We start from the raw sequence: 23,747 nt of genomic DNA, 5'->3' as shown, positions 1-23,747 counted from the left end.
CAAATGAAATATTCCCGAATGACGCATTAAACGATCGTGTATAATTACTAAACGATCGCATAATAATTTACTATACGATTGTGTGCGATCATGTATAATTACTAAACGATCGTGGATAATTTACTAAGCGATTGTGTGCGATCGTGTATAATTACTAAACGATCGCATAGTTTACTAAGCGATTGTGTGCGATTAATGCAACATACGGAGGAAATAAACTAAATAAAATATTCCCGAATGATGCATTAAACTATCATGTATAATTACTAAATGATCGCATAGTAATTTATTAAACGATTGTGTGCGATCGTGTATAATTACTAAACGATCGTGGATAATTTACTAAGCGATTGTGTGCGATCGTGTATAATTTACTTACGATCGCATAGTAATTTACTAAATAAAATATTCCCGAATGACGCATTAAACGACCGTGTATAATTACTAAACGATCGCATAGTAATTTACTAAACAAGTGTGTGCAATCGTGTATAATTACTAAACGATCGCATAGTAATTTACTAAACGATTGTGTGCGATCGTGTATAATTAATAAACGATCGTGGATAATTTACTAAGCGATTGTGTGCGATCGTGTATAATTACTAAACGATTGCATAGTTTACTAAGCGATTGTGTGCGATTAATGTGGCGTACAGGGGAAAGAAACTAAATAAAATATTCCCGAATGACGCATTAAACGATCATGTATAATTACTAAACAATCCATAGTAATTTACTAAACGATTGTGTGCGATCATGTATAATTACTAAACGATCGCATATTAATTTACTAAGCGATTGTGTGCGATCGTGTATAATTACTAAACGATCGCATAGTTTACTAAGTGATTGTGTACGATTAATGCGGCGTATGGGGGAAAGAAACTAAATAAAATATTCCTGAATAACCGATTAAACCCTCGACCTCTACTTCAAATTTTGTCGTCTTCTTTAATTTCCTTCAGGTCGAGGGTCTTCCTTAATTTTCGACAACCCTCGACAAAATATTTTATACAATATCCCCACCCTCGAAAACTCCAAAACAATCATAAATTTGTAAATAGTTTTAGAACCACTATATTTCCCTAAATTATTATCCTAATAAAAAAAACTCCATCAAGAGTACATAATATAATTGGAAAAAAAATCATATCCCTAACAAAAATATTAGTGGATAATCTTCATTCCAAGCTATTTCAGCTAGGGGTGTACATAGTCCGGGTTGGGCCGGGTTGGAAGATTTTTGTGAACCAACCAAAAAATTTGGGTTGGCTAATAATGAACTTCTTTTTTGGAGGGTCAACCCAACCCAAAATTTCTGGGTTGGGCCGGTTGGGTCACCGATTCTGTTTTTTTTTTTTAATTTGACTTTTTTTTTTTTACTTTTATTTATATATATATATATATATATATATATATATTCGGGTCGGGTCGGGTCGGGTTGACCCAACCCTGGAATGGGGTAACCCGAGACCCAACCCGAATTTAATATTTTTTAACATTTTTAACCCAATCCAACCCAAACGCGGTTTAGGTTGGGTAGTCTGTGTTGATCGGGTTACGGGTTTTTTTAACACCCTTAATTTTCAGCTTGAATCCACTGTAACATCCATAATAATAATTAAGAGGCAGACAACAAAAACATAAGTTTTCTGCATTAACTATGTTCTTCCATTGTTCTCATTCTGTTTGTTAGGAAAATGGAAGCGGGAGTTCACTCCAGACAAATGATTGTATTTTTCAGATATGAAGAGAATGACATTGGAAACTAGGAAAGTTGAAAACGATGTAGTATCGAAATAAAGCAATTTACTTTTTGTGGAGAAAACTGCTTCCAACCCCATTAATTCCTTTACATAATTCGTTTTATGAGTGTTTCAAGATAGGAAAGAAGTTAGAGAAGATCAGGGAAAAGGGTACCAGAAACAGAAACATTTTGATGAGAAAAATTGGTGTTAATTTCCTTTTCAAACTGCAATGGCAGACAAATTCAAGGGATTTTCAGAAGGCTGAAACCATTAAAAACCATAAGAACCAAAAAATGAGTTTCAGTGGAAGAGCAGAACTGTAGAATGCCAGAAGTTTGGTGTACTCTGAAGAGATCATTATCGTGCACCAAATCATTCCTTTGTGATGTCCATGAACCAGAATCCATTGGTGATTCAAACTCCAAGGAAAGAACAGAACGAAATCCATCTGGATGTTTAAGGTCTAAATCTAACCTCAGGGACATAATTTGTGGAAGCAAAAGACACTCACAGAAGCCATCGCCAAGTTCCAGCTCAAGATCAATGGCGAGAAGTGAAGTTCTCCACACCATGATCCATGAAATTGAAGCCCAAATCAAAAGAGATAACTTCTTTGTCCCCCTAGAAGAAAAGGCTCATCTTAAACCCCACAAAAGTTCTGTTAGAAGAAATGGCCATGCCTGTTCTGCAACTTCTGACAGAACTAACCAATTGAATGATGGTTATGAATTGATTTGCCAAGAATGTGGTGGGGTTTTTAAGAACTGGGGTGTCGCGGAGTCGCATCATCTTTCCAAGCATGCCGGTAATGAAAGATTAAACTGCTTCTTCTGTTTCTCGAACTCTTCAAATTGTAGATTATAATGGATTAGTTTTCATGCTGCAGTCCGAGAATTAGAACAGGGAGATTCATCCAGGAAAGTTGTAGAACTAATCTGCAAAAGAAATTGGCCAATGTCAAAATCCCATCACATTGAGAAAGTTTTCAAAGTCCACAACTCCCCAAGAACTCAGTCTCTGTTTGAAGAATATAGAGAAATGGTGAAAAGTGAAGCGAGCAAAGTGGAGAATGAAAGCCCACGTTGTTTAGTCGATGGAAATGAGCTCTTGAGGTTCCATGGCACAAAGATTGCTTGCTCATTAGCAGCCGCCGATGGCTCTCAAATTCTATGCAATTTGGACAACTGTGGAGTTTGCCAAATTTTAAGAAATGGGTTTAATAGTGTGTTTACTTGTGCAACAAGTAGAAAAGCCTTCGAATCAATTGCGATGAATGAAGAAGATGTGGGGTTAAGAAGAGCTTTAATGGTGTGCAGAGTGATTGCAGGGAGGATGGAGGAAGATGAAAAGAAGGTCGATTCCGGGTTCGATTCGTCGGGTGGGAAAACGGGTCAGAATTCGAAACGAGGAGAACTTTATGTCTTTGATTCTAGAGCTGTACTTCCTTGCTTCGTGGTAACTTACCAATGGTAATTAGAGAAAATTCTTAGATGAGATATTAAATACATTTTATAATTTTTTAAGTTTAAAATACCATTTTGGTACTTTTTGTATTAGTTTATATCAATAATAATAATTTTCATGTGAAATGATAATTTCAATAAAACTTCAAATACCAAATTTTGGTCAATGTAATTTCAATAAATTTTAAGTTTAACTTTTAAAATTAATTTATATCAATAATAATTAAACAATAATAATAATTTTCATCAAAATTTATAATGAAAATGCAAAATAGATAATAACTTTCATTTTTAAAAAATCAATAATAAATAATAATCTAACAAATGACTAAATTTAATATTTATTAAAAGTAAAAAAAGTTAAAATTGATAATGACCAAAGTTCAACATTTTTTAAAGTATATGAACTAAAATGATATCTCAAAACAGTCGAAGTAATCTCTCTAATAATCTTTTATAGATTAGAAGAATAGATAATTTTATATATATTGAAGTTAAATGTAATGAAATGAAATTGAAAGAAAAATTTGGTAAATTCAAATAAAGAAATGTTTGACATCGGGAAGATGAATTGGATGGTGATTTTCGACACACTGAAGGTATGTTGGTGTGTTTATTAAAGTGTATTGAACAATATTTCTTAATAAGATAGTAACATTTCAGTTGAATAATTGAAAACTTTTATAAATTTTTAACTAATTATTTTTCAATTCATTTGGCTCTTTTTACGGAAAAAAAAAGTCGATTTACTATTTTTTAAACGAAAAGTTAAAATCTAATATCCATCTTCTTATCTCATAATAAAATTTCGGTAATGAAAACTGACTAAAAATTGATTATGTGTTTGCACAAATAACTACCAACATTTTAGGGGGAGAGAAGAGTGAAAAGATTTACGTTCATTTATACCCATAGCGTAACAATATTTCTTAACTATAGTATGTATGTTTTCTTTATTATTATTTTTTATTTATATATATATATAAATTTCTTTTTTAATTAAAAAAACATTGTTTAGATTCCCATGTTAGGAGGGAAGAAACATAAATAGCTTGAAAAATATTTTGGAAAAATGAGTTTATAATTTTAGTTTGATGTTTCCTTAATTTTAGTTTTTTTTTTTTCAAAAAACAAACTCAAATGTTTGATAATCACTTGAAATAGATTTTGGAAAAATGAGTTTATAAAATAGTCATCTTTATAGTAATTTGTAGGGGTGTTCAAAAAGCTTGATGACCCAAAAAAATCGATCAACCCAATCCAAACCGTGGGTTGGGTTCAAATAAATGAAAATTTTACGAGTTGGGTTGGTTCATGGGTTCTCTTAATATAACCCAAACCAACCTAAACCAATCCGAATTTATTATAAACTTTAAAATATTTTTTTTTGTTACTTATAACACAAATGTTTATACATATACTGATTTTAATTTTATTTAATTTCAATATTGTTTAAATAATTTATTCTTCAACAACTCTTAAAAATAGTTTCTTTACGCTTTAGAAAGAAAATTTTCACTATATAAATTGAAATTGAGTTGTTAATTGTGAAACCCGGATTTCCATTTTTTCCACTTAAGCAAGTAATTAAAGGGATTAACTAAGTATAAGTTAAATAAAGAGAAGGAAATTCTAAATGTTGAATAGTTTTACTTTGAATAATTTTGAGCTAAGCCTTAACTAGTGAAAATTTGGCTAAGTGTGAAGTCAAAAGAAACCATGCGTTGGGTGTTAGGAAACATTGAACGCATGAGATGAGGCTGAGTTAGTAAAAGTTTAAAAGAGATTAAACCAAAGGCAACCACACATTTGTGAGGTTGAACGCATGACTGGCCGAAGCATTAGCAAGAGGCGTTGCCAAGATTTGCTCATGCGTTGAGACTGCGTGAGCGGGAGAAGCTTGAGCGTAAGGCACTGAATAGACAATTGTATAGCTATGTGCGGATGTTGATGATGCGCTAGATGATCGTGTAGCTTCAGGTGGTGCTAAACGATAGAGCTACACGATAAGCGATGACACAACACGATTAGTGCGAGCGTTAGACGATAAGCGTGAAAGCTAAATGATAGCACTATACGATAGCATTAAGCGTTGAGCGGGCGCTAGACGATAAGCTGAGCGCTAGACGATGCGCGAGCGTTAAGCGACAACACTACACAATCGCGCTACACGATGAGCGTGAGCACTACACGTTAGGCCAAGCGCTAGACGATGGGCTGCGCGATAGATGCAGATGCTGGGCGATGGTGTTGCATGATAAGCAGACGCGTTAGACGATAGGAAGATGTGTTAGACAATAAGGTATCAGCGCTACACGATGGGGGTAAACGATGGACGCAGTAGCTATGCGATAGGTTATGCACGAGATCATTAGTTTACTAAACGATTAAGCTACACGATGGGACGTTGGTGCTATGTGATGAACACAGGTACTAGACGATTGGTTACAGCAAGAGACAGTGAGAGGGCTGAATGTTAAGCAACAGCGAGATGTTTAGTAAATGATGTAGCTAAGCGATGAAGTGTAAGAACTGCACGATGGACTAAATGATGGAGCGGTGCTAAGGCTGTGTTATGCAAGGCTGACGAGTCATCCAGACAAATGGTTGTACCGAGAGAAGTTTGAGCTTGAGTTAGTAAGAGCTGGACGAATAAAGATTCATGGAAAGAAAGTCTTATCCATGAGGAAGACAACTCAAGCAGTTGAGTGGCATAAGAGTAGGTGAATGGCAAAGGAAGTAGGTGGTGACAAAACATGGTGCAAACACTTCAAGAGTAGGAGGTTTCTTGCATTGGAGGCCTTAAAAGAGGGCCGACGGGCCTAGCTTCTGAGCCCATGAAAGGAAGAATTATGTGCACATAGGTTAATGAATGTTTATAGATGTGAAATGTTAATTATCTACCATGCGTGTAGGTAGAGTTGAGACAGATTCATTCAAAGCTAAGGTTTGAGTATTAACCTCGTATATATGATATGCTTATTTTTATGAGTTGAAATAGACTCTAGAAGTTGCTTACCACTCACTGAGCTTTGTGAAACTCATTCTTTTCTTTCATGTTTTCTTCCTAGGTAGTGAAAGATGAGGAGTTCTAGGGTGTTGCTAAGGTTAAGGTCTGCCATAAGCCATAGTCACACTTCCAGGGTTTTAGGAATTGTTGTTGAAAACTTTGTAGTTAAGTCTTGGAGTTGTGTAACTTAAAGTTTACTAAGTATAATAAGGTAGAGATGGACGGTAGGTATCACAAAATGGTGATATCGTCTCTCACGCCTCTTCTCAGGCTCAGAAGACGGGCTCGGGGCGGGGTGTGACATTAATCTTAATTCAATATATGAAAATAATTAGATTAGATTTTTACATATTTACATTTTGCTTCTTTTTAGAACAAAATTTTAAATAAATGACCTGATTAACCCGAATCAATTTGAAGAAATTTACAAACCGAACAATTGGGTTGGGTCTAAAAAATTTTCAACCCAACCCATGAACAATCTTGTAATTTGATATTAATAAAAAAAAAACACTATATAACAAACTAAATAAACTTATATATATGAAAACACTTGCTAAAAAAATTACCAAACACATAGGTATTTTTATTTTAAACAATTTTTATCAAAAGTGTTTAAATGAAAATAATTTTTTTTAAAACATTTTTTTCTAAGTCAATCCAAACAAGGCTCTCAACTGTCCAACTTTAGTCTAGTTACATTAAAAAAAATCTTAAATGTAGTCTCTACAACTAGTTTATTGTTGTTTTTTTTTAAAAAAAAATTGTAATCTATTTGTATTTTTAGTCTAATTATATTAGGTCCGTTGGGTCAAGACAATCAAATGACTCTTTACTGATGTCAAATTCGGGTAAAATTATCAAAAAAATACTCACGTGCATGCGGAAAAAAGTCTCGGTCTCTGTTCATTTCCTCACTCACAAAAAAGATTTATCGAAGAAGAGGAAAAAGAAAAAAGAAAGGGCAATATCATAACTTCACACGTGGTCATGACATTAACAAATGGGTATTTTGATATTTTGTTTTTCAAAAACGGAGTCATTTGCCATTTTGAATCTTTAAATTTGGTCTTCTGAGCAATTAATCCAATTACACTTTAGGGCAATCCAAAAGAATAGAGATGGAGGAGTGGAAGAAATTATTGGAAATTTATAATTTGATATAAATAAAATATGGAAATTGAATTATATCTAAAATTCTCACTTCCACAATTAGAGAAAAAAAGATTTATAATCATAAAATTAGTCCAGTTTTCTGCAATCGGAGGTCCTACTACATGAAGATTGTGAAAGGTTCTAAAACTCACACTACAAAATTCTTCCAAATAATTCAACACAAACTATTTAATTTCCTATATTAGAATTCAGCATCTTAGAATTAACCATAAAAGCAACTCAAACTCAAAAGAAAAATCTCTATATTTTAATTTCCCCACTGTTGCACATGGACTGCACAAGAATTGTGCTTCTGCGCTTCAAAGTTCCGTTCTGCCTTTTTTTTCTTCCTTTGCGGCACAAACCCCGACCTTCTCAATTAAACTTATATATATATATATATATATATGAGCTGCCAAACCTAAAAAAAACAAATGGGCCAAGCCCAAATTCAGACCTCACGGCAACCAATTTTCCTTTCAATTTTGACTTTGGTAAAAAAATTAATTGATTTCCCAATTTTGACTTTGGTCAAAATTTTATATATATAATTATCCCATCAATTATAATGATAATTATATATATAATTAACTCATATATATATATATATATATATATATTTCCATTCCATCATGTATGCTTCCATAGAGTTTTGGTTCCACAATCTCAACATTCTCCCACTTGGAGACAAAACGATGATCTTGCTTCCCATTGCAACAAAAAAACTTAATCTTGGCAAACTCCAAGATTCAACTCCCACTACAACTATTATCTCTGATCTTCTTGACAAACTCCAAGGTTCAACATAAAACCGGTAAAATCAACGAAGTAACAAAACAGAAAACCATAAAAAAATAACGGTAGTTCATCTGTTCTTGCCCTGAGGTATGAGCAAGTTGTCCCCCAGACACAAAAGACAGCCACATACTCCCACTTCAACTAAGTGGTACCAACTGACATCTTCTACAATCCTGAACACCTATTCTTGAAGAAGACACATTTTGCTAGTAGTTTGACTCCTTCTTTCAAACCTGCTGTCAAGCTAGAGACTTTATCCTTGACCTTAGCAACTGCTCTGATCTTCCACTCTGATGCCCTTATTCGCTTTTGCGACTTCATCAATTCATTCCACTGTCTAACAATTGAGATTTCATGATAGCCATCAACTCCCTCTCTTAGACTTCCCAATTGTTTATGAACTGATGGATCTTGATCTGACTGATCAACACTGGTTATCATTGCTGCTGGCTCAACTGTACCTTTACACTTGCCATTTACAACTTTAACTGGTATCCATCGTCTCTCTGATCCTTTGACAACACTAAACCGACATCTGTACAATATGGAATTTTTGTGGCCTACTGCCACTACCTGGGATCCTAATATGAGTTTACACTAGCGACTGTCATACTCACACCTGTAACTCTCATCATCCAATTTGTCAATAGAGATGAGATTTATTTTCATCCTAGGCACAAAACTAACATCTCGTAGTATTAACTTTTTCTCAAACTCTGTTTTCAGATTAATGTTCTCAATCCCAATGATCTTGGAAACTCCTCTATTCCCCATTCTCACTAGACCATAGTGTCCTGACGTGAAAGATGTGAATAGACTTCTATCTAAAGCTATGTGTAATGAAGCTACATTATCAATTGTCCATTCAGATGAATGATTGCTATTTCCTGTGTTACTCTCAACATAGGCATAGACATCACTGATTATTTCTTCGTCAGTTTCTACCAGACTCATCAATTTTTCTTCAGTTTCAACCAGATTTACCTCTTGTTTTCTTTTCTGATCCTCTTCAAATTTCCTACACTGATTTTTGAAGTGACCTTTCTTGAGACAGTAAAAACACTTTATCTCCTTATTCCTATTCTTCTACTTTCTATTACTGCTACTCGTCCCGTCATTTCCAGAGTCTATCTTGCCTTTACCTTTAATCATTGCTAAAACTGAACCTACAATAGATTATTTACTACTGTCTTTCCTACGAATTTCTTCAGATATAGCTAATTCACAAACTCCTAAAAACTTCAATGTATTATCCCCAATTGAATTAGACACTGGAAAAACATCAATAATTGAATAGCATACACCTCATCAGTAAATTCTATCTTAATATATTTTAACTAATTAATTAAAGTGGTAACCTCCTTAATATAGGAATTTACAGAAGCATCCTCAACCATTTGCATATCGAAATACTTCTTAAGAAGATAAGACTTACCATTGGAAGATGGTTTCTCATATCTGTTTGAGAGCGCTCCCATCAACTTCACTACATTAGTCTCATCGGCTCCCATCAACTTCACTGCATTAGTCTCATCGGCTACAAGACTAGCAACGTTCATTGACAAACACATCTTGATGATTGCAATTGCTTATTCATTTAGGTTCTCCAAATCTTCATCTGAAATCACTTCTAGTGCTTTATGCAATTTCTTATAAGTCAAGAAATCCTTAACTTGCATCTTCCAATAACCAATATTTTTCCATCAAATTTCATGATTCCCTCGAAACCTTTTGGCTATACGACACCGAAAATATATTGGTTCGCCCCAAATTTGAGATTACGTCCAATCTTTTGCAACTGCAGGTTCTACTATGATGAAGATTGTGAAAGGTTCCAAAACTCATCGCAACCAATTTTCCTTTCAATTTTGACTTTTGATCAAAAATTAATTTGTTGGGAATGCGACCAAAGTCGCAATTAATTCAATTACAACGAGGGTGCATGGATGGTTTTGTTGCCTTTGAAAGGTCTTTGGGTGCTGCTGGCTTGCCGGAAAGGTTTTTGAAGCCAGGATTACAGTTTATAGGCAATCCAAAAGAACAGAGATGGGGGAGGAGTGAAAGAAATTGCATCTTGCGAAACTCGAGCTTTTCCTGAAGAGAAGTGAGTTTATTAGGGACCAGACGAAGTTGATACTGGACGCGTACAAATCATCAAGCAAGTAAGGAATTGAAGTTTGGACAAGACTAACTCATCAGCTTCCAGGTTGATAATTCAGAGCTCAGTTTTATTCATGTTGTTTGTTGTGTTTGTTAATTTTATGAATATCCTCAAGACCTTAGGGTGAACTACTACAGACTATGCTTAAACCTCTACTTCTGTTGGTGAATCTCTGCTATATATATTTGGCGTTGATATCAGTTTCTTCTAATGTTGTTTAAATCTTTTTTGCTTCTCTCCTAAGAACAACTGCTTTATATTTTCTTCATCAGGTTAAACAGGTATCTTGCTGTCTTATTACTCTGGTATGGGTAGCTATAATATCATTCAAGATGTTTGTAGGATGTTTATTTTCTTGGCGGTGTGTTTGGAAATTGAAGATCATGAATATTATGAGATTTATTCTCTATGTTTAGTTTGAGGTGATGAGAAAATCCCATGGAGGTGTAAATTATGGTTCTCTTGTTGTGGATGAATTGGTCATTTAGGTGCTGATCGGGGGTATGTATGTTTTGGAATAGTTTAATAAATCTCTTTGATTAATGTTTTTTTTTTTTTTTTTTTCTGTTGTCTGCAGACCACGACCTTATGAACTTTTGCTTTTTCTTATGTAATGTAGTTATATTTATACAGAACTCTTCAGAAACGACTTTAAAAAGTTTTGTCCAAACAATTTTTTTGTTTAAAAAAGTATATTTTATTCAAACAATCCAATATAGTTTGCTACCTCATTTCCGAATTGCATAGTACTGCAGTAGTTCTTATAAAATAAGTCTTCTTTCTTCGGCATTCTCCCAAAATAATGTATAGTTTACTAACTCCGAACAGGAGGAATATCATTTTATATTGGCAAGATGAGAACAATTTTCAGAATTTGAGAGTTCTAGCTACCAATTGACGTAACATGCAGAAGTTGAAAACAGCTGAAGAACTGAAAAAGAAAAAGAAGTTCATTGATTGCATTTTTTAGGAGAACACAATCAAAGAGCTAAACTTGGCCTCTAGCTGCGGCAGGATTCCCTTGTGGTGGTGGCTTCGTCTCCTCCCTGTGCTCTGCTGTGGCAGAAACATAATACGCAACTGCAAACAGGCCGTGCACGAAGCACACAATCCCCCCTATAGACAAAAGTTGATTGTGAGCAAGCCCGCATGATTTTCTCGACCTTGTGTTATACATTGCCCCGGAGATAAGCAGGGAGAATCCAACAACTAGCGCAATCCTGATGTAATTGTCATTCATAAACATTAGATTCAACAAGGTTTGGATTCCATCCGGTTTGTGTGTTTTTTCAGACAAGTTCATTAGAACTTTTGGAGATCTCCCAAATTGCAACCTTGAATACTAAGGAAGGAACATGAAGAGGGAAGGTAAGACTGTTACCATGCAAAGACGAGTGAACCCACAGCAAGTTGCTTGTTAGCGGTTAATCCTTTGTATTCTCGGGCAGATCGAACAAAAATCCAACCACCAGCCAGATTGGCAATGGCGTGAGCAAGGCCAAGCAGTATCGCTGCAGCCAAACCTAGCTTGAAAGCATTATAGCTTGGGTCTTTGCACTCAAATATCCACATTTTGAAATGGTTCACCTGTCAAAAGTACATAATATAATTGGAAAAAAATCATATCCATAACAAAAAAAATCAGTGGATAATCTTCATTCCAGCTTTCTAGTACCTTGTTTTGAGCTATTTCAGCTTGAATTCCAAGAATTCCGGCTGTAACATCCATAATAATAATTAAGAGGCAGACAATAAAACCATAAGTTTTCTGCATGTTTGCAGAAACAAATGGAAGAAAGTGAATAATTCGTGAAGAAAGTAGTTGAATATGAATCACAGGTAAGAACTGTATGCTTTGTCAAGAAAGCTTTATAAGTGGTCTAGATTAGTAGGAGGGAATATGAATAAAGGAAAGGCCAGCTTGCAGGCTAATAAACTTATATGTTATGCCTTGGATTTAGCTGTGACGACATTGTAAAAGCTTCTTTTCTGCTCAAAAAATTTTTCCCTGCGTCTTCCTTTTATCTTTGGATGCTGATTCTTGTCATAGGGTGCAAGGAAAGTTGGGCATCTCCAGCAGAGCAGGGTGAGTATCCTTCTCTACAGAAAGTGATCAACCGAACATTGGTTCTGATTTCTTTGTTCTGTCTTCCTTCTGATTTTATCTAGTTCTAAACTCAATCAATTTCCAGTCTGAGAAATCGAATGCCCCGACTGTGAAGCAAAATTGAAGATCTACGAAGCGGTGGCTTTACTCAGATCTTTCCTTGTGAATTTATTTATTTGATATCTTTCAGGTTTTAATTACCTCCGGTAGCCAAGATGTTGGAGAAGATCGGATTTCCGGCTAGGCCATCTCTTCGAGGGAACAACTGAGTGGTGGATGCTTCTCATTGTCAGGGATGTTCGTGTCAGTTCACCTTCATTAACCGCAAGGTCTTATTTTACTCTTGATCTTTGGTTTTCTTCATTGTGCATCGTTAAATTGTTCTTTTTTCTTTTAAAGTATGGTGTATGTGGGTCATCATGGTAGTATCGTCTAACGTCTTAGTTAATTCTATTTGGATCTGCTGTGTGGATGATTCTTTTATTCTTTACTTAGTTGGAAATAATGAAGGCAAATTGTGTTCCTCAAAAGTGTAGGGTTTCTTTGTATTGATGTGTAAGGGATTGTCTTGATTTTAACTGGACAACAGCACTAGGGCTAAAATCAAGATGACTGATGAATATTGAATCATGATAGAGGTTCTCTAATGAACAGGACTATAAGGAATTCAAATTTGAACGGCTGTATAGATTGTTGAAGATAGCTGATAGCACTTGTTAATTATTTTGATCCGTATGTATTCTGGGTTTTCAGCATCATTATCGGAGGTGCGGGGGAATATTTTGCAACAGTTGCACGCAGCATAGAATGATTTTGTGTGGACAAGGCGATTCTCCTGTGCGCATATGCGTGGACAAGTTTAAACCTTGCAAGAAGCTCGAAGAAGCTGCAAGGTTTGAGCTTCGGCATGGACACAAAAGCAGAGCTGGAAGAGGCATATCGTGAAGCCAATTGTTTTACGAGTGTATTATCTTGCTATCCATATTACTCCTGAAATTAAATTTGTAGAAATATGAAATATCCATTATACAGTCTATATCTACAATTTGAATTTGGACGTGTTTACGCTTTGTATAATTCATCGAGATTTATTACTCTTTCTTTCGGGTAATTGACAAAAATAACCTTTTCAAGTTTTGATTATGAGTTTTTTTATCGTTTTTAAGAAGTTTGTCTTTTTTACCCCACAAAAATAACCTTTTCAAGTTTTGATTATGAGTTTTTTTATCGTTTTTAAGAAGTTTGTCTTTTTTACCCCACAATTTCTGAAAATTAATAAAAATTATCCTAATACCCTTCACATTTCAAAACTCACTCAAACCCTCCAAACCCTCACTTTTCTTTTCTATTTTCGGTCACTCTTCTCCATTTCAAAAGTCCTCAATCTCACTCAATTTCACTCTTCCCATTCTAGATTTCCTTGTCATTCTCATTTTCATTGAAGATCATTTTCATTTTTAGTTTATGTTAGGTGTTTTTATGTGAATATTTGAAATCTATGTTAGATCTATGTTGAATGTTATTTTTTTTCCCTAAAAACGTTATGTTCGGTGTTTTCTAAATAAGTTTGAGCCTAAAAATGAGTTTCTGAAAACCAGTCTTACCCCGTCGGGCTTCATACCACTGTGACCGGACGGAGAAGTTTGAGGAAGATTTGGGGTAGAATTGGGGAAGATTGCGTCCAGTGGTAGATCGGCCCAACCATATGTGTATTTCGATCGGGTATGGGCGGGGAAGAGAGGAAAGGACGAGGGGGAAGGGGGCAAAATCGGGTAGGTGTAGGTGGTGCCCGACCGGGCTTCAAACGACTTTAACCGGGTATGTGATCGGGCCGAGAAGTATGTTTACGTCTGGAATTTGGCCCGGTTGGGTAGAGGGAGTGGACCAGATAACATGGGGGCGGGTCATGTAAGCGAGGTTTCTGGAATTTGGCTTGGTCCCAACTCGGTCGGGTATGGGACCGGGTAGCATGGGGGCGTGCCAGGTAAGCTAAGATTCTGGAATTTGGCCTAGTCCCGGCCTGTCCGAGTATGGGACCGGGTAGGGGTATACTGGTTTTTCGCTCGGTGCAGTACCCAGTCGGGTGTGAGTCGGACCATTTTTTTTAGTTATAATGGCGTCATACCCTTCATTTTTGGTGAAGCCCAACTAGATAATTTGAACTCATTTGCTTCCTATCCAGTGAAGCCCGGTCGGGTATTAAAAAAAATATTTTTTTTTAATATTTTTTTAATAAATTTATAAATAAATATCAAATGCAGGGCATATTTAAAAAAAAAATACATACAAACAACAAAGCAACCATAAATCAAACTCCAAAAATCAACCTCCAAAAATTTATAAATAAATATCAAATGCAGGGCATTGTCAATTTTTCCAGTAATTAGTGAACTATTGAGAATACATACAAAAATGAAATACATACCTTCCTACGACGAAGTATACAAAATTACAGCTTCGTGAAATACAAGTTTTGGACTTGACGAATTTTGTTCTAGAAACAATTTGATGAAGAGAACTTTTTGTGGGGTTGTAAAGAAATCAAATTTGGTGGAGAATTTTTTGTGAGAAATTTTTTTTGTTAATGGTTATTGGATAAATTAATTTTAGGTGGAGAATGTGAATTAATTTGGTAAGTTGGTAGTTGAAATTGAAAGTGAGAATTTAATAAGGGGTATAAGAGTAATTATACAACCAATAAATTTGGTGGAGAATTTTTTGTGAGAAAAATTTTTTGTTAATGATTTTTGGATAAATTAATTTTAGGCGGTGAATGTGAATTAATTTGGTAGGTTGGTAGTTGAAATTAAAAGTGGGAATTTAATGAGGGACATAAAAGTAATTATATAACCAACAAATTTGGTGGAGAATTTTTTGTGTGAATAATTTTTTGTTAATGGTTTTTGGATAAATTAATTTTAGGTGGAAAATGTGAATTAATTTGGTAGATGGGTGGTAAGGGACATAAGAGTAATTATACAACCATGCTTACATCATTTTCATCCTCAAAGGGTAAAAAAAAAACTTCTTTCAAAAAATAGGTTAAATAAACAAAATAGAAGTTCTAACGGATAATTTTGCCCAATTTTCCCTTTCTTTTGTGTATATTAGGCACAAAATGCACTATTACCGTACTCACTTATAGTTCTTTCATTATTGATTCGGTTCTCTCTGTCTCTATTTATTGTTCGAAAAAGTTGTATAGTTGCCATTTATCATGTAGGTAGCTTGAATGCCTTGATATCAAATTAATAAATTTGAAAAAAAATATAAATACCTGTATTCGTAATATTCCATTGAAATTATTTCAAATAGTAAAACTGTTGAAAATATTTACAAGATATAGCAAAATTTTAGAACTATCAATGATAGACGTTGATAAACACTAATAGAAGTCTATCAGTATCTATCAACATCTATCATTGATAGTTTTAAAATTTTGCTATATTTTGTAAATATTTTGGTTCATTTTTCTATATTTAAAAACAATCCAAAATCTTTTATCAAGAACACATTTTATTTATATAAGAGTAATAATGATATATTTTTTCCATTTTTAGTTTTTTTTTTGCTAGGGTTTCAAAGGTGTCTACATATTCAAATACAGTCATAAGTCTTAACTACCACAACAAAGTTCTACATTTGGCTCTTTTCGAGTGTCAAACTTTTTTAATCTTTTTTCTTTACGGAGGTGTCCGTTTGGCACTGAGAAGATCGTGATTCGTGGACGAAGTGAAGTAATTTAAGAGAGAATAAAAATTAGATTTTGCTAAAATTGTGGAAAATATAATTAGTTGTAATTGATGGAAGCATTGGTTTTGGAGGGGGCAAAGTTGGAAAAGTAAGTACGGAGATGGGCCGTTCCCAATCAATAATGGCCATAAATCATATAATTTAGAAAAGAGATAATAAGAAGAATAAGACATTTTAACTTTTCATTTGTAAAAATAGCAAATTAACATTTCATTCATAAAAATGACAAAACGAATTAAAAATAAAAATGAAATGAATTTATAAAAGTCTAAACTACCCCAACCATACAAATGATATTGTAATTGACTTATTAAGAAATATTCGTAATTACACCGTAAATAAAACAAATATCTAAAGACTATCGGTGTCTCTCTTTGTACCGCACTGCCCTCTTCTCCAACCAAGTCGTCGCTTTTTCCTCTTCCAAAATTGGCTTCTCTATCAACAGTGGCGACACCTTCGACTTCCATTCTGTCTCTATCCTTTGCTTCATCAGGCATGGCTCCCTCTCCTACCACCAAAACTTCACCACCAGCTTCAGCTTCAGCTTCGACTCCTTCTCCACTTGCTTCATTTATTGCTCCTTCGGAGCCACCAGTGATCACTCCAGTTCCATCTTTTGTTGTCTCAACTCTTTCGACACAGGCCCCGTCTCTGACCTTAACCCTTAGCTGGTGCTGGCGTGAGTAGAATCACGGTCTTTGAATCTATCATCACATCATTAATTTCCTCTATTCTACTATTTTAAATACTACTGGTCTGTCTTCACTCTTCACTCAAGGCACTAACACAAAGAAGAAGATAAGGGAAGGCGTGTACCATTGTTGGGTTAAAATAACTTAAGTTTTCTTTAAAAAAAAAACAAAAAAAAAAAAAATTAACTCGCAACACACACACAATACTTTCGACGAGGAATTTACGTGACCTACAAATTAGTGTAATTAGTCTCTAAAATTTTCCTAACAAATACATTAAACTTAAAAACAAATACACTGCAATTGAAAATCAATTAACCAAACCATCTAAATCGCTCTTGAACTTACCCAAAATTTCGTAGCAATAAATTTTCTTGTTCTAGACCTAAAATATCAATTTAGAAAATGAGGGTTGGATTGACAAAGACTTTTAATTAATTGTACTCATGAAGAAAGAAACCAAATTAGATTGGAGTATGAAAATCTCAATTAGAAATCGTCAATTGAAATTACTAACCAATTATGATATGGTATTGATGTCAATTGCGAAGTTCTCATGAGCAGTAGAGAAACAAACAATATTCAACAATAGTACTTCCTTCTTTGATCAAATCTGTCGAGTGGGTTTAAGACCCCAAGGCAAACTGGTTAATACAACACTGTACATATACTTGGCCTACCTTTTTACAATGGCTCGATAGGAATCACTTTGGAAGGAAGAGACTTTGCGACTTAAATTCTTGGTTAATGATCGATTAAGTCGAGCATTTCATTTATTCATTAGTGGATTTGATCAATTAAGTCAAGTCTCCAAAGTAAATTCATCGTTGATTGAGAACAAAAAAACAATTAAAGATGAAAATTGAAAAATTAGATAAAAAATTTGAAATTGAAGATAAGATCAAATATTATATTTGAAAAGAATTACATTAATTTTTAAAATTCGAAAAGTGTAGGGAGATAATTTAGGAGAAAATCAAGATTTATACTAAAAAATTTGTAAAGGAAAAATTAGTTATAGTGTAACTAAAAATTCAAATGAGGGCATTTTAGGGTTAAAGAAAAGTGGGAACATGTGTGAGTGAGAGTGTATTTACTATAAAATTTGATAAATTTTTTGTTTTGCTATTCTTCCCAACGAAATCTTTAAAACAAAAAATAATATGATTCAAAATTTTAAATTAAGACTAATTAATAAAAATGAAATGTTTTATAATATTTCACGTTTAAAATAAATTATAACAAAGATAATCATAAAAACAATTTTAAAAAACGTATGATTTAATTGTGATTAACAAAAAAATTTATATAAATATAAAATGTTAGTTAGAAAAATAAATATAATATAAAATTCAAAAATTCAAAATAAGATAATCATAAAAACATTTTAAAAAATAGATGATTTAATTAGTTTTAAGAGAAAATATAATATAAATATAAAAAGTCAGTTTAGGAAAGAATTTAGAAAAACTCAAAATATTTTTTAAGATAGAAAATTGTTGAGATACAAATTTCAATTATTTTTAAATTAAATCACAAAATTTATGCCAGATTTTTCGCATGAAAAGAGGCACTTAGTCCCCGATGAAAATCTCAAAGGAAATAGTTTGCATTATAAACTTGATAAATAATTACAGTGTAATTAAAAAAGATGTAGAATTAATTACAATGAAATTAAAAAGGTTGGTGAGGGTATTTTAGGATTATGAAAAACCGACCTACGTGTGTGTCATGCAATTTGCTATATATCAAAAGAATTTCATGGTTTGCTATTTCCCCAAATGAGAGTATAATTAGTGCTATATATCTGATTTTTCCTTTAGAAAGAATGGTCATTTATCCAACGCTATTTTGTGCAGTTTCTTTAAAATCTAAGAGAAAGGTCTTTTTCAAGAATTTGAAAGCCCATAAAATGTAATAAGGAATGGGCTTAACCCAAAATGGGGAATGGGAGTATATAGTAGAATTTTAGATTTCAATTAGAAAAATGGCAAAATCGAAATTTAATAAAAATTTTAGCAAATCTGTTTTGGAGCATGTGATCTAATTTTTTATAATTCCTTATTTGCCCTTAATTTGATATGTAGTACATACAGTGTAATTGTTGAAGACTGATTTATTAACATTTATATATACCGTGTAATTATTAATTATTGAGTTATTAATTTTTATCTGAATCTAATTAAATAAAAACCAAAAAATAAAACCTTGGAGCTATATATTTTTGCATTCTCCCCAAACATCTCTCTTCAAGTATATCTCCAAATTTGATTAATATATTTTTCCATTTAAACAAATAATCCTTCTTGATTTTTCTCCCAAATATCTCTTATGTATCTATCTTTTATTTCGAATTTAGTTTTATCTAACTAGTTTTTTATTTCTTTAACTTTTTGTTACAAGATTCAATGTTTATCTAAATCTCTTTTCGTTTCTTTATATATATTGTTATTTATTTGTTTTCATCTTTTTTCAATGTATTCGTTTATATTTTTATCATGTTTTATGTTATGAAGTTATGAGATTAAACTGGTATATATTTACACATATAGTGTAGTTGTAGTATGAAGTTATAAGGTTTTAACATCATTTTTTATGATTCATAAATATAACAGTATATTACATCTTCCTAAAACTCTACTAATATCAATATATTCTGGTAATTTGCTAATATACATTTACAAATACATTATAATAGTAATATAAAGTTATTAGATTTAATTAATTTACCTTTACACATACAATGCAATTGTAATGTAAAATTATGAGGTTTTATGTAACACCCAAAACTTTAAAAAATAATTATTTTCCATCAATCCAAAGTTTATTATGGATTTTGTCTTTGTTATTTATTTTTAGAATAAGTGTGGGTTCAATAAAATCAAAATTTGTTTTAATTTAACTTTAGTAGATATCTGAGATCTAATAAATTAAATTTACAATAGATTAAATTAAAATATTTCAGTTTTCAAAATTTTGAATTAGAGATTTTGAATGTAAGTTTCATAATTTTAGAAATTTAATGTATTTCTTTTAATTTTGAATTTTTAGAACCAACATTAAATTTATTGAGAAAGATTATTTATAAAAGATACGAGAAGATATCAATATATTTGAAATTTAAAATGGAAAAGAGACACTTTTATTATTATTATTATTATTATTATTTGAAAAACTGAGACTATAACTATATCCTCTAAAGAAATACCTGGGTTGGCAGACAGATACAACGTGGACAACGGTGTTTGGCTAGGCAACTCTCAAGGAGAATAGTATTCGCGCTTAGGGCCATGCGAATTTTGTATCTGTATAGAAGCCATAACTTGAATAATAGAGGTTAGTTCGGATATTTGATTTCTAAGCTCAACAATCTCACTTACCTCTTGTGTTTCCCATTGTGTCGTATATCTCTCTTGAAGCGCATAAATGTTCATATCTTCTGCCATTGAAAAACAAGTAGACACAAAAAAGAAGAAAATTATTTTTGGGTCTTTAAAGAGTTATAGTCAATTTTAAGTAAAACATATTAATTGGCGTGCTTCCTCGACAATAACGCCATTTTTTACAAGCCCAAAACTTACGTCGTTAATAAGCTGCAAACTTGATCAAAAGAAAATTTGTACATACCGAACTACTCATATTACTACTACAATGTAGCAATAATGACAAGTGCGGGGTCAAACCACAGAGAAGCGTAGAATTAATTTCTTTTAAACTAAAATTGTTGGGATTGATGCCCTAAATTTCGTAGGGTCCTATAATTTGTAAATGTATTGAACAAACTCATTGTTTATATAGTAAAATATATAATATTTTATTCAAACTCATTGTCTATTTAATAAAAATATGATATTTTATTCATATTTTAGTTGCATTAACCACAAACCAATAAACTAACATCCAAGGTTATCTTGTAACTTAAACATGTATGTAGAGACATACAGGTGGATCATGTTTAAGTGATAACCTAAATGGTTTGTACTAGATGGATAAGGTTGGGTACCTTATCCTTGTGACACTACGACTATGGCTCATTTTGTAGGTGTTATAATTATTGTAAAGTGCTACAAATGATATGATCCTGATCATTCATGTATAAACATATGAGCGTGGATATTCTATACAAAAAAGTTTGTATAAAACTGGACCATAAAATGTTTAGTCTCATTATATAACACTATTCATAATAGAGACTTACATTTCACCAGAATGACCATAGGTAACATGACCTAAATCCTGAGTGAGTTATGAACTCTTACCTATGAGGGCGGTCCTTTGATTTGTATGAGTGAGAGTGGCCAGTCACCGACTCAACAAGCCTACCATTTTGGCGATTCGTCTAATTGGGGAGTTGGGAACATAACTATACAAGAAAGAATTCACTCATTCCCTGAGGTCGGGGTAAGTAGATAAATTGCTACCTCAAGGGCTGATTCTGGAGCTTGAACAATATAGCGCCACATCCGCTCTTGGCCCGAGAGGAGTTTAATCATAGTTAGACTATGATCTATTGTTCATTATAGGGATCCGTGGTACTTAAGGAGTTAGATGTAATTACAGGGCAAAGCGGTAATTTTGGCCTAGCTGTACTTACAAGCAATTAGTGAAAGGTCTGGTAGGGTCGAGTTTACCATCGCCCGTAAACTCGCGCCTATGCAAATAATATTTATAAAATCACCGAACGAACTACTTATACTAACTGACAGTACAAGCGACAAGTTCGGGGTCGAACCTCAGGGAAGTGCGAAAGATTGTTTATTGGAGCTCGTTTTTAGTTAAAGAGAAAAATGGGGGGATGGAGGTTTGGTGTGGATTGATAATCGAAAGTGCATGAAAATAAAATGCGTGAAAAATAAAGATAGAAGCGCAATTAATCGAGATGTCTTAGCTTAGAGGAATGGATTCATCCAATGTAATTTAGATCATTGAACCAATTTATGACTTAAATTTCTGGTTTATGCTTAGCCCAATTGATTGGAATCCCGACCAATGGTCATAATTATTTAATTAATCAAAATGTATAGAAAACAAATCCATTCCATACAAATAATGAATCACATTAAGTTCTAAGGATTATGCTAAGATGAGTGTTTAACTTCCAACGTCTAATTAAACAATCAATACCGTTTTTCTCTAGGTTGCTAGGAGCAGCCCTTTTTGCCTAACTAACCTATTGCTTCCAATGGGATTAACTTATAAATATGTGTTAGATACTACAAGGTAATCACAAAGCATTAGAATCACACGACAAAGTTATTGGGCGTCAATCAACAATTAAAATCATGCAATTCATAAATATAAATTCAGATCAAAACCCATAAACAAATTTGTATACATCATTAAATTGAAATCTCACAAAATTATATCGAGTTTCTCCGAATCTCTAAACTAAGAAACCAAAATCTTACCTTCCCATGGAGGATAAGAAGCTACAATCCGACCTCTACTCGATAAATTACTAAAGATACTAAAAATTGAAGGAAAAAGAAGTAGGATGAAGTCTAACTCCGGCCTCCATCGATTTGGCCTCCTAAGTTCAGCATAATTTGACCTAGGGCCGAGGAGAAGTATATATAGAGATCAATGCAGTGTTGCAACGCCGATGCTGCCGAAAGGAAGCGTCAGACAAGAAGTCCAACGTATGGCCATCGTTCAATTGCATGCGCGCCTCGCTGCCTGTCTGTCAATTGTCGCAGCATTGCAACGCTCTATAGAAGCGTTCAACGCTAGTGCTTCTGTCTTTCAGTGTTGAAGTTCAAGCGTTGAGATGCGTTGGAACGCTAGCGATGATTCAACTCCGGAGCGTTGTAACGCTTCGGACAGTATTGCAACCCTCCCTTGCACTCCAAGCTACTACCTTCAAGCATTGCATGAGTGTTAGGCTTAGGCCAATTATGAGGTTGTGACGCTCTGGTTGGGGCATTTTAGTCATTTTGATTCCTTTGAAGTCCGGATGCTCAAATTAACTCCAAATTGCTTCAAATTGATCCTATTCTTTACCAAATGATTAACTCTATCTCTTGTTACTCGATACCTACAAAATTGGGAAATAAATATGTAAAATCCAATAACGAGCCTAAATTAAGCTAAGAATAATAGCTCTTTTGGAGAGCTATCAGGGTCATCGTACTGTTGATTGATTATATCCAATGGACACAGAAATATATCTGTATTGTGAAGAGTGCAGCTGTCAGTCTTTAGTGGAGTGCTTGATGGTTAACTAATGGTGAATAATTTAACTAAAGAGTTTGATTAATTATTCATATACTGTTTGACCTTCAAGCTACAGGTCTATAAGGTCCCCTTGGTAGCTCAATTGGATTAAATGAGAATCAATTTTTGGATTGATTTGAATTGTTCAAATTAATAGAGAGTGTTTAGACCCGATTCGGTGTCGTTTTAATTCTCGAAAAGGATCGAAGACAAATAAAATTTATAATATCATCGAAGTGCTCCTATTACTACTAAAACGTAGCAACAGTGGTAAGTGCGGGGACGAACCACAGAGAAGCGAAGAATTAATTTCTTTTTGTGTTAGATTTGACTGCAGGAAAAACAATAAAAATGAGGTTTTTGTTTCGGTTTAGAAAGATGCAAGAAAAGTAAATTGCAAGGGATATATGGAATGGTAAAGGACTCGTTTAGTTCTCAGATCAAGTGTTCATTCGATGTAAATTAAATTATTGTTATATGTTAAATAACTAACATTCGAATTATGTAAGCATAGCTACTTAATTTGATAAGAACTAATCAATCTCTACAAAGGTCGAAAATCAATTAATCCAAACCAAATCGAGTGTCCTAGTCTATAGTTGAGGCTGGAAAGACCGTGCCCTAACTAGCCTTCATGCTCC

At 33.5% G+C, this 23,747-nt stretch overlaps 2 protein-coding genes and 1 long non-coding RNA gene across 3 annotated transcripts; 2 read left to right on the top strand and 1 right to left on the bottom strand.

Annotated features, from left to right (window-relative positions):
- Nucleotides 1-1,797: 1,797 nt before the first annotated feature.
- Nucleotides 1,798-3,224, top strand: LOC120073439 (uncharacterized). Its single transcript, XM_039026289.2, has 2 exons — nt 1,798-2,556; nt 2,638-3,224. Exons 1-2 carry the CDS (start codon nt 2,076-2,078, stop codon nt 3,222-3,224), a joined length of 1,068 nt encoding a protein of 355 aa, XP_038882217.2. The 5' UTR covers nt 1,798-2,075.
- A 7,921-nt stretch (nt 3,225-11,145) lies between these two features.
- On the bottom strand, nt 11,146-12,467 carry LOC120072925 (protein DESIGUAL 2-like). The gene is made up of 3 exons (XM_039025463.2): nt 12,014-12,467; nt 11,720-11,925; nt 11,146-11,558 (listed from the first exon to the last, which is right to left on the bottom strand). The coding sequence occupies exons 1-3, from the start codon at nt 12,110-12,112 to the stop codon at nt 11,327-11,329; spliced, it is 537 nt and encodes a 178-aa protein (XP_038881391.1). The 5' UTR covers nt 12,113-12,467; the 3' UTR covers nt 11,146-11,326.
- A 168-nt stretch (nt 12,468-12,635) lies between these two features.
- On the top strand, nt 12,636-13,583 carry LOC120072926 (uncharacterized). Its single transcript, XR_005480628.2, has 2 exons — nt 12,636-12,774; nt 13,199-13,583. It is a non-coding gene; the product is annotated as an uncharacterized LOC120072926 (long non-coding RNA).
- The last annotated feature ends 10,164 nt before the right edge of the window (nt 13,584-23,747 follow it).

The sequence above is a fragment of the Benincasa hispida genome, chromosome 3, assembly GCF_027475165.1.
Source record: "Benincasa hispida cultivar pf3 chromosome 3, pf3_genome.v1.1, whole genome shotgun sequence".
Taxonomy (NCBI): Eukaryota; Viridiplantae; Streptophyta; class Magnoliopsida; order Cucurbitales; family Cucurbitaceae; genus Benincasa; species Benincasa hispida.
The sequence above is the reverse complement of the archived record's forward strand: the minus strand, read 5'-3'. Positions and strand labels throughout refer to the sequence as shown.